Raw genomic sequence first — 12,182 nt, 5'->3', positions numbered from 1 at the left:
ATTAAACTGATAACCACTTTTCTAGTTCTATGTTCACAAACAGTACATGAGTAGAAGCAAAGATAATAGGCAGTTATTCTAAGACCAAATTAAAAAATAATTATGGTCATAAAGTTACAGGTCCATTTGTTCCAATGCCTAACTTTGCCTCAGAATATGAAATTTAAAGTAATCAAAATAATCTCACCTGAGAAGTGAAACCAAAGCGACATTTGAACCTAAGTTCAATGACAACATGTCCTTCAATTACAAAGGAAGTGCTTTATTTATTAAAAGAGATTTAACGGCATAGGATTCTATGGCATACGCACTGCCTCCAAAGACATACAATATGGTAAAGTTTCTGATCGCTTGTGAATTATATTTAGCCATTTCTGCCAGCTCTAACTCTAGACTCCCAAACCCTAAGGTGTAACTGGAATGGGCCATTGGAAGCACCTGTGGCCTTTAAAGGCTTTAACCAATTCTCAAGGCTTTCTTGGCCGCTGTCTAGAAGAGGGTTTGACCATTCTATTTTGGGTCAAGGAGACTCTCTTACACCCCAAGTGACCTCAAGTGGGCAAGATCAGTTTGGAAGAATGCACTGCGAGTGATTTTTCACCAGGCCAGCGGCCTCCGCTGCGAGACTTCCAAAAGGATGTAGATCTGGTCTCGATCGAGACGACGAAAGAATGCGGCTGGGCTGTGTGGGGCTCACGACAGCCAGTCGGCTCGGGATCCCGCTGCCCGCGGCCGGACTGTGGCGTCAGGAGCGTGAAGAAGCAGGGATCCCCGGGGCACGCAGAGGGAGGAGAGAGGAGAGAGGGCGGGAGCCAGAGAGAGGTTCGGAGACTGCAGGTGTCGCCGGGGGAGGGGACGAGATCGTCCGGGGCTGGCACTACCAAGTGACTAACAGTGCGGTTCCGGACTCGGGCAAACTGGTCACATTCTCAGGCTGTGTGACCTTGAGCGTGTGGCTCGCCCGCTTTGCGCCTCAATTTCCTCATCTCTAAAATGGGGGTTGTTCAAGCGGAAAACGCACCTTGGATCGCTTGGCAAGGCGCCTGGCACATAGTAAGCGCTCCGTACAAATGAGCTACTACTGGCTCTCGGGCTCCTCTTACCGCCCGGAGGAGCGAGGAAAGCCCCGAGCAGGGGAGTCCCCAGGAGGCGGATCCCGGGCTGGGAAGGGGGGACCTGGCCGGGCACTCACCGAGCACGTCTGCCGAGCGGTGCCGGGCTACGAAGCACGCATCGTCTCCGTAGCACGCGCCCTTCTTAAGGAGGCCCTTACGGAAGTCCTTGCCGAAGCCGCAGCCGGCCGTCACGAGCCCGTAGTCGCCGCCGCCGCTGCCGCCGGCCCTGGGGTCGGTCTGCGAAAGGCCGCCGAGCACGGCGCGGGCCACCAGTCGCCCGTACGAGAGGACCGAGAACATCGCCGCCGCCGCCCCCCCGAGGAGGCGGGGGGCCCGGGGAGCAGAAGGACGCGGAGGCCCGGAGCCGGCTCTCTCCTCAGCCGCAGCCGCGCCGCCGCCGGGACGCTCCTCAAGGCGGCGCGCAGTCGCCGCCGCCCCTTCCCGACGCGCGGGGCCTCGCACACGCTCCGCCGCGCGCACTGGAGCCAGAGCGAGGTCAGAACCGGCGGCTCCTCCGCCTCAGCCCGACTGGGGTCCCGGCTGCAGCCACCGCTGCCGCCGCCATCTTCCACTCCGCTAGCGTGTTCCGGGCCTCGCCGGCAGCACCGCCCCCTTTGTGGCCACGCCTCTAGCCCCGCCCACGGCCCGCTGCTTAGGCCCAAGCCCCGCCTCCTCGGCTCTGTGCCCTACGCAGCCACAGAGGTCGAGCGTGCGCAGAGGATGTGGACACCATGTCTCTTGGGAGTTGTAGTCCAAGAGTTGTAGTCGCTTTTTTACTTCACTGCCTAGCTTCAAGGACCTAGGAGGATTCCCCAGACGCGGGACCTAAGTTAAAATACCGAGAATTACAGGTGGGCTGTTTTCTCCCCTGCTTTAACCATATCTGTTAAAAGCTATTGTTTTAAATAACGCCACTATTCCTTTAAAGAAAAACCTGGAAGAAAGTATCGGGTCACATATCATTATTCTGTCGTATATATATTAAGAAACTGAAGTACACTAATCTAGTGACACCTCCAGAACTTATATATTGGAAGGGTTTAGGGGAGGCAATCTGTTTGGAAAGAAGAGCCGTTTTGCATAATGTTTAGGAAAATTTGAGAAAATACTATATGTTCCTATTAGACGGTTGGGTGAGGATGGAGGGTTAGTGATGGAGATTCAGGCACGGCCACTGCAGCCATGTCATACAGAAGTGTTTCAGACTTTCAGACGGTTCTGCCAAGTGGGGAATAAAAAATTCTAGGCCCCAAATTTCTTTGCCTCAAATCTTAATTTTCCTGAAGGTCCACCTAGCTAAACAGGTCTTCTCCCCACCTCTGACTTGGGTGCTCAGAGAGGTCATGCAGTGCCAAAGACTTGCAAAGATGAGGGCCCTGCCTCTCTCCTCCCACAGCTGCCATCTCTTCTCATCAGAAGGACAACTCTTAGCAAGAAAGGCAAAAAAAGAGAGGCAGCTCCCCTACTTTTTTTTTTTAAGCTCTCAGCCCACCCTTAACAAAGATATCACAGTAGCCTTCTCCAGATTTTGACTAAGCAACCTTCTTTTGAAAATATTTAGGTTGAAAAACAACTAAATTTAATGGGAGTTTGTAATGTAATGTGAAGATTAGCTCACCAAATGTGTGTAATATGTTTGTATGTGTGTATGAATGTACATTCAAATTACATACCATGCTGGTGGGACTGTACATAATCTAGCCCCTGCATACCTCTCCACCGCATTTGGTCCTGTGCCACCTTCATTAACTGGGCTCTAGTCATGCTTACAGCTGCCTCAGGGCCTTTGCTTTTGCTCTTCCTTCCACCCACTAGAATGTAATTCCATTACATGAGGGTCCTGTCCTCTTTCTTACTGTATCCCCAGAACATATGGGCACACAGTAAATACTTTAGTAAATAAATGAAAGAATGGGGCTTCCCTGGTGGCGCAGTGGTTGAGAGTCCGCCTGCCGATACAAGGGACGCGGGTTCGTGCCCTGCTCCGGGAAGATCCCACATGCCGCGGAGCGGCTGGGCCCGTGAGCCGTGGCCGCTGAGCCTGCGCATCCGGAGCCTGTGCTCCGCAACGGGAGAGGCCACAGCAGTGAGAGGCCCGCGTACCGCAAAAATAAATAAATAAATAAATAAATAAATAAATGAAAGAATGAATGAATATTTCACTATATCCTAAGCACCCAAAAGGCAAGGATCATTTGCCATTGTATTATTACAACTAACGGGCAATGTGTAAATGTTGAATAAAAGAAGGGATAATTGAATAGGAAGCATAAATAATATAAAAATAGTATTTGTTGAATAAAGGAATGACTGAATGAATGGATTCAGGAATAAAAGAAAACTGAGATTTGAGGCAAGTGATCTAATTTGGAATACTTTTTGGTTTTATTGAAACATAAATGTATATCACCGAGAAGCACTGGTCCTTTTCTAGTTCACTTTTGACAGAACTGTAGTTCCTCTGGGAAGTCCCATCTCATTCTATAAATGAATCTCTTTTATACCTTTTTAAATTCATCTAAAGACCTGTAAACCATCCACTCAAAGCACATTCCGTTATCCCAGTTACTGTCATCATTAAACACTTTTGTGATTCACAGTGTGCTAAGTACTCTATATGTTTCTGTCCTTAAGGGTTTTCATCAAAATTGGACTGAACACACCACTTCACATAATGAGTGGCATTTTGTCAAAGGTGTAGACAAAAAAAAGTTCATTTACTGGTTAAAAGATATAGCGATCCTAGGAATGCAGTTACACCTTGCTATTTTTTATGGCCCACAAGAACTGGAGAGCGCCCAGAATGAGGGGGTGGAGCTTTGTGGATCCTCTGCTTGGCATTTATGTCTGTGCCAGCTGTGCTAAAGGTTGTTCTTTTAAGCACACACCACTACCAAATCCCAGCCAGGATGTCAGGTAATTCTACCCCAAGGACAAACTTTTTAAAATCGCACGTCAACCCCTGTTCCTTGCCTCAATTAGACTGCTCCTACCTTTCATTTTCAGGGCATATATTACCTGATTTCCATGTCACTCACAAGAACCGGTTGGATGAGATGAGCAGCAACATAAGATGTGACTCTGACGCTGGTAACCTCTGCTCTGTTGGGGTGACTGTTTTCACAGTTAAATGATACGAGTGCCTTGAGTTTCCTGCAAATGAGTTTTCTGCAAATGAGTTGCTCTTTGGAGCACAACGTTAACAGAATCCTTTCTCAAAGATCCTTTGCACCTTTTCGGAAAGGAGAGGAGACAGGGCCTCATGTTCCCTTGAATCATTTATTCCAGAGCCAGTTCTAAAAAGTTTCACTATATGGGGAAGCCAGGAGAGGGTACTTTGAAAAGAAAAAGAAAACCATCTTCCCCTGCCCTCCCCCAGGAGCACAATTCACTTGTGACATTTTGCTAGACTTAAAAAGCCCTAAGAGTTTTCTTCCTTAACAGAGTTACATTCCTAGCACTTCAAGGATTCCTGGGAGGTCACTTGTCACTCTCAGAAGCGAGCAAGTGGTGAAAATACTATCTGTGTTCCCAGAGCACCTCTATGGCATTAGGAAAGAGCTTTGCACTGGACTCACCCCCAGCACCTAAAAAAAGAAAAAAAAAAAGGCATGAATTCCCTAATGAGATTTTCTGCCACACTGGTACACTGATCTTGTCTGATTTCTTTCTGGCTAACCTATTCAAAATGAGAATTAATTAGTTTCTCATCCTTGGTACTATTGACATTTGGGGCCAGATAATTCTTTATTGTAGGGGGCTGTCCTACACATTGAAGGGGGTTTAGCAGCATCCCTGACTTGTACCTACTAGATGCCAATAGAACACCTCACCCCCTACTTGGGACAACCAAAAATGTTTCCAGAGTCTCCAGATATTGCCAAATGCCCCTGGGGGTGGGGGGCAGGCAAAATCACCCCCAATTTAGAACCACTGGGTTATACTGATGCCTTGCAAGTGAACAAATATTTGGGGAGCACTTGTTAAGCCTGAGGCTCTGGGCTAAGGATAAAAAACGTTGGTGCCTTCATGGCAGTCACAGTATTGACACACAGGGTTAAAATTAAGTAAATTTAGAGAGAAAATAAACACCACTGGTTGAAATAAAGGAGTGTGAGGAGGAGAAAGAGGACCCATTGGGGTGGGAGAATACTCAGGGCACCTCACAGAGGGTGACATTTGTGAGAGGCCTACATGGACAGAGGTCTGAGGAGGGGGTATAACCAATCCAAGTGAAAGAAATGGAAACTCAGCAAATGCAGAATGATTGGAGAACAACAAGTAGTCTAGTGCAGCTCAGCCTTAGGGTTTGAATGAGGAATAATGAGAAATGGAGCTAGGAAAATAGTTTAGGAACTATTTAGCCATAAAAAGGAATGAAGTGCTGATACATGCCTCAACACAGAGGAACCTTGAAAACATTATACTTTTTTATTTTTAATATTTATTTACTTATTTATTTGGCTGCGTCGGGTCTTAGTTGTGGCACACAGGATCTTTTAGTTGCAGCATGTGAACTCTCAGTTGTGGCATGCAGGATCTAGACCACACATTGTATGATGCTATTTATATGAAATGTCCAGAATAGGCAAACCCATAGAGACAGAAAGCAGATTAATAATTGCCAGAGGCTGGGAGGAGGGAGAATGGGAAATGATTGCTAATGGGTTTGGGGTTCCTCTTTGGGGTAATGAAAATGTTCTGGAATTAGTAGTAACGGTTGCATAATCTTATATATATACTAAAAAACAATGAACTGTACACTTTAAAAGAGTGAATGTTATGATATGTGAATACCTCAATTAAAAAAAATAGGACCTACTGCAGAGGGCCTTATATGTTAAGCTGAAGGTACTTAATGCTGGAGACACCAAGGAGTCACCAAATGCTTTTAATATGCTAGTAATAATAATAAAATAATAAATAATATTATAATAAAATAATAAAACAAGAATAGTAATGAAAGTGAGAGCAATAGATACCATGGATTGAGCAATTCCTATGTGCATTACCTGTATGGTCTGCACTGACCACCTATTTACACATGAAAACACCCAACCGTCCCATCTGCATTTCACACAGGACTTTTGTTTATTGTTTGTTTCCTTCCTGATTAAAATGTACGTTCCATAGGAGCAGGGGATTTTGTGTATTTTATTCACTACTTTATCTCAAGGGTCCAGAACACTGACTAGCATACAATAAGTACTGAATAAATACGTAAGAAGTGAATGTTGTTGATTAAGAGAACCTTAGAGGTCACATAGAACAATCAACTTGTTTTACAGCTGAGGAAAGGGGGGCAAATAACATGTTCCTCCCATAGGAATTTAATGGGTGGAGCTGGGCCAACTGGAGAGGTATCCAGGAGACTCTTGGTGCCTGCCCTGCAAAGCCCCTTTGAAGGCACTAGCCACAAGCTGTTCTCTCCATTGAACTTACCTTTCTTTGCATTGTGTGTGATGGTCATGTTTCTCCCACCTAGTATCCATTCCCCCCATTCTCTGAAAATAGTATTTTGATTCCTTGGAGGAATAATCCATGTTGGTTCATGTAGTTTGTGTGGAACTAGATGGCAGAGAGACACATGACCCAGGTCTGACCAATCAGTGCACTGCATTCTCTTGGTCACGATTGGTCCAGTAGGAGGGCACATGACTCAAGCTAGGTGAGTGAAACTCCATTATGGGATTTTGCTGAAAGCATTAAGGAGAAATTCTCACAGGGTTTCTAAGCTGGTAGAGTGAAAGCTTGGAGCTGCTGATAGCCATTTTTGCCACTGCTTGGGAAGAGCTAGCCTGAGAATGAAGAGAATTCAGAGAGAAGCAGAGTCTAGAGATGGTAGGAAACAGGCTTCGTGATAACGATTAAACCCCTGAATCCAACTTTGCCTGAAGAAAGATCAATCCCTCTACTCATATTAATTCTCTGATTTGCTTAAGCCACTTTGAGTTTGGCTTGCAAGGAAGTGAATCCTGACAAACACATCATATGATCCTCATAGCATGACTATAATTACTGAATCAAGAAAAAGTCACCAGGGGCTTCCCTGGTGGCACAGTGGTTAAGAACCCACCTGCCAGTGCAGGGGACACGGGTTCGAGCCCTGGTCCAGGAAGATCCCAGGTACCGTGGAGCAACTAAGCCTGTGTGCCACAACTACTGAGCCTGCGCTCTAGAGCCCATGAGCCACAGCTACTGAGCCCACGTGCTACAACTACTGAAGTCCACGTACTTAGAGCCCATGCTCTGCAACAAGAGAAGCCACCACAATGAGAAGACTGTGCACCACAACGAAGAGCAGCCCCCGCTTGCCGCAACTAGAGAAAGCCCGTGCACAGCAACAAAGACCCAATGCAACCAAAAATAAATAACAAATAAATTAATTTTAAAAAAAAGAATAAGTCACCAAACCAAAGGCAGCTTTTAGAAGGAAACTTATCCTCCGCCAGTTTACATAGAGGAGAGGGAACTGCCACTTCTCAGTAGAAAAACTGCTGAAGCAAAACTTCTGCTCTCTTTCTTTACTACCTCCATGAGATGAGGATAGGGTCTGATTGGTGGATTCAGAAAAAGATGCTGACGTTACTGAACTGAACTCGGGTCCACTTGCCTGATGCTCAGCAAAGCCAATCTACTGAAGCCAGGTTGTGGTAAAGAAAAGTACAGCATTTATTTGCAGGGCACCAAGCAAGGAGAACAGGCAGCTAGTGCTCAAAAGACCAAAACTCCCCAATGGCTTTCAGGCAAGTGTTTTCTGTTTTTTGTTTTTTGTCTCTATTTGTGGCTTATTTTTTTCATCTCTTAACATTGTGTCCTTTGATGAACCAAAGAATTTTTTTTTTTTTTTTTTGGCTGCGTTGGGTCTCTGTCGCTGCATGCAGGCTTTCCCTATTTGTGGAGAGCGGGGGCTACTCTTTATTGCGGTGCACAGGCTTCTCATTGCAGTGGCTTCTCTTGTTGAGGAGCATGGGCTGTAGGCACGCGGGCTTAAGTAATAGCACGCAGGCTCAGTAGTTGTGGCTTGCAGGCTCTAGAGTGCAGGCTCAGTAGTTGTGGCGCACAGGCTTCGTTGCTCTGCAGCATGTGGGATCTTCCTGGACCAGGGCTGGAACCCATGTCCCCTGCATTGGCAGGCGGATTCTTAACCACTGCACCACCAGGGAAGCCCCCAGGCAAGGGTTTTTAAAGGCAACATTGGGAGTGAGGGTTGCAGGGTGCATGATCAGCTCGTGAACATTTTTCTGATTGGTTGGTTGTGAGGTAACAGGGTGATGTTTCGGGAATATTCATCAGCCTTCTGGTTCCAACCAGTCTGGGGTCTTCGTGTTTGTGGTCAGCATGTTGTCACCATCCTCCACCTGGCGGGGGAGGGTCTTAATTTCTGCAGAACAGTTCAAAGGTATGTGTCAGATTGTTGTCTATATCCCTTTGGGAGGAACTGGGAATCTTGTGACTCTACTGTTCTAGTCATTAACTGCTTTAGTCTGCTTTTTGAAACTTGGGGAAGGCCAAATAGGAAGTGGGGTACACGGAGGGGCTTGTACTTGGGAAGGCCCTGCAGGGTCCTGCTCAGTTTCAGTCCCACCTTTTCTTTGATACTGCTCAATCCTGGGGTGGGACAAGAAAGGGTATAAAGTGTAGGATAGAGAGGTTAATCATAAAGGTGGCAGGGGAACTCAGTTTTAGGGGGACTGGGTTTCAATGAGCATGTTGCCCAGTCCTTTCTCTTTATTCTTTCTTGCTGTGGTCTGTCCTTTGGATACTCGTTTCCTCCTCTGCCATGAGGAGCCTGTCCCTCTGGAGGAGGCCTGCAGTCTGTGACCAGGTAACTCAGTGTAATCCAAATGTAGATTGTGTGCACAACAAAGCCATGTTCTCCAATCAGGCTCATCAATAAAGCTGATACTTGGAGCCCCAGCTGCCTGATTCATGCATCTACATCTCAGTGGGTTTAGAATTTGGAAGGGTCAAGAAGGGGTAATTAATTATCACTCCATGAACCCCAAACATGTTAATTTTCTCTTCAGAAAACCTCAGAGATGGGCACGAAGGCTGACATTTGGGGGCTAAAATAACACATGGGATCAGGTTTCTGGTGTAGTCAGGGCTCTAGGCTGAAAGGTAATTGTGGGTTAAGTGGATTCTTGACCTGAGCAGTTTGTGACAGCTACAGTTGTTCGGTAAGATTTTAACTGGCAAGGGCCTGAGTACGAGGGCCTCTGGGGCAGGCCTTGACCTAACCCATGAGAGTACAGCTTTGACCTCAGCAGGCAGCTGGGACAGGGATTACGTTATTGGGAAAAAAGCCTTTCTGTCCCAGGGAAGGCTTACCTTAAAGAGGGCAAAGCTTTAGCTTACAAACATTTAGGCTCTGATGGGTAGAAGATTTTTGCTTCTTGTATTAGGTATTTCAGCAAAGCTTCAGGATGGATTTTAAACAGCAAAGACAACTAAATTCTGGAGTCAACAGAGATCTTGTCTGTGAGAGTGTAGCCTTTTTACAGCATGAGCACAGGGAATAGTAGGTGGATGCGGCAAATCTGTTCTTCTGTAGGTCGTTCTGAGCTTCATTCAGGGTCATGAGCAGAACCTGTGAAGGGGCTGATCTCTTGACTCCATTTGGCTTGTCACATGCTGGTAAGGTTCACCCCACTACTGGGATTGAGGTTTGCTCTGATTTGTTAATTGCATAAGCCTTGATTATGACTTTGGATCTGGGGAGCCAAGACCCTGAGTTTACCTGCAGAATGGGGGCATATTTTGTTAGTGAAAACAAATGAATAGAACAGGACCCTTATATAGGAGATATGCTTCTTCTGGGGTTGAGGTAGAGAAAGCTAATGAAAATCCAAAAGCTAAGAAGGCAGTTAATGAAGCTTATGCCTAAAAGACTTTGTCTCTGGGAAACAGGTTTATTCAGGCAATCAAGGAAGAACTAGGTTGTTTTAAAAAATATGATTCTGGGGCTTCCCTGGTGGCGCAGTGGTTGAGGGTCTGCCTGCCGATGCAGGGGATGTGGGTTTGTGCCCCGGTCCGGGAAGATCCCACATGCTGCAGAGCTGCTGGGCCCGTGAGCTATGGCCGCTGAGCCTGTGCGTCCGGAGCCTGTGCTCCGCAACGGACTAGGCCACAACAGTGAGAGGCCCGCGTACCGCAAAAAAAAAAAAAAAAAGATTCTGTCATGCATATTTGAAAGTTGCTGAGAGTGGATCTAATAAGTCTTCATCACAAGAAAAAACATTTTTTTTTGTAACCATGTATGGTGATGGATGTTAACTAGAATTACTGTAGTGATCATTTTGCAATATATACAAATATCAAATTATTTTTAAACTAGTATAATGTTATATGTCAAATATACCTCAAATATAACAGTTTTTAAAAACAGCTTCTGTCATGCTACCAGAACAGAACCAGTGGAAGAGTGAAAGGCAAATAAAAGAAGACTGACTGAGTAAACTGGAGGAAGGCAGGGATTTTTTTTTTTTTTACAATATTTTTAATCATGCTAAAGAGAAACAGACACATAGATCTGGAAGTGAGACTGGTAGAGGTAACAGCAGATTTCTGTCTTCTCCCATCTGTTGCCCCCTGTGGGGCATGAATCCTTGGTTCCGGGAGGAGAATGGGGGGATGTTTGCACTCCTTAAACTGCTCTTTCTTGCTTGGAATTTTCTTTCAATGTGGGTATAATTGACTTCACCCAGGTTTTCTGTGCCCTGTGGGATGCTTTTCCTCTGTGGTCTCAAAAGTCTTTGCTTCCAGCTTGCTCCCGTCTTCACAATGATTACTCTCAGCAGGGCAGAGATTTTTTAAAGCTAAAACTGTGATCTTAGTAGACAGACCAGACAGATATGAAAAGGAAATGAGTTTGGTTTTTTTTAATTATACTTTAAAAAATTTTTTTTCTTTCCCTTTGGCCACGCCCCGAGGCTTGTGGGATCTTAGTTCCCCGACCATGTATCGAACCCGGCCCCAGAAGTGGAAGCGTGGAGTCCTAACCATTGGACTGCCAGGGAATTCCCGGGAAATGAGTTTTTGAAGGCTCAGCTAGGTAGATATTAAGAGGGTGAATAGACTCATACCTACGTGGAAACGAGAGGAAATAGAGGTAAAATTACAGATTTGTGGCTCAGCTAGGTAGATATTAAGAGGGTGAATAGACTCATACCTATGTGGAAATGAGAGGAAATAGAGGTAAAATTACAGATTTGTGGGAAGATATTATTTTAAAAGTGGTGGGAGGACATTGGTAATCGCTCTGGGGGGAAAAGAAATTAAATTGGATCCCTAACTCACAACATATACAAGAGTAAATTCCAGAGGTCAAAAGCAAAAGCAGGGGGCTTCCCTGGTGGCGCAGTGGTTAAGAACCTGCCTGCCAATGCAGGGGACATGGGCTCAAGCCCTGGTCCGGGAAGATCCCACATGCCGCGGGGCAACTAAGCCTGTGTGCCACAACTGCTGAACCTGCGCTCTAGAGCCCGTGAGCCACAACTACTGAAGCCCGCGTGCCTAGAGCCCGTGCTCCACAACAAGAGAATCCACTGCAATGAGAGACCCACGCACCACCACAACGAAGAGTAGCCCGCGCTCGCTGCAAGTAGAGAAAGCCCGCATGCAGCAACGAAGACCCAACACAGCCAAAAAAAAAGAGAAAGGACTTGAATAGACATTTCTCCAAAGAAGGTAAACAAATGGCCAATAAGCATAGGAAAAGATGCTTAACATCACTAATTGCCAGGGAAATGCAAATCAAAATCACAAAGAGATACCCCCTCACACACATTAAGATGGTTACTATTTAAAAAACACAAAACCCAGATAATAAAGAAATGTTATCAAGGTTGTAGGAAAAATGGAGCTCTTGTGCACTGTTGGTGGAGCTCTTGTGTGTAAAATGGTGCAGACTCTGTTCCTCAGAATTGAAACAGAATTACCATATGATAGAGCAATTCCACTTTTGGGTATATACCTGAAAGAATTGAAAGCTGGGACTCAAGCAGATTTTTTTTTTTTTTTTTTTGGCTGCATTGGGTCTTCGTTGCTGCACCCTGGCTTTCT

At 45.8% G+C, this 12,182-nt stretch overlaps 1 protein-coding gene across 1 annotated transcript in view; it reads right to left on the bottom strand.

Annotated features, from left to right (window-relative positions):
• Positions 1–1,415, bottom strand: part of PPTC7 (protein phosphatase targeting COQ7) — a 35,207-nt gene extending 33,792 nt beyond the window's left edge. Inside the window, exon 1 of the mRNA XM_065890484.1 lies at positions 1,193–1,415. Coding sequence (XP_065746556.1) covers positions 1,193–1,415 — 223 coding nt within the window. The remainder of the gene's footprint in view (positions 1–1,192) is intronic.
• Between the last annotated feature and the right edge of the window lie 10,767 nt (positions 1,416–12,182).

This window comes from Phocoena phocoena, chromosome 13 (genome assembly GCF_963924675.1).
Source record: "Phocoena phocoena chromosome 13, mPhoPho1.1, whole genome shotgun sequence".
NCBI classification, from domain to species: domain Eukaryota; kingdom Metazoa; phylum Chordata; class Mammalia; order Artiodactyla; family Phocoenidae; genus Phocoena; species Phocoena phocoena.
The sequence above is the reverse complement of the archived record's forward strand: the minus strand, read 5'-3'. Positions and strand labels throughout refer to the sequence as shown.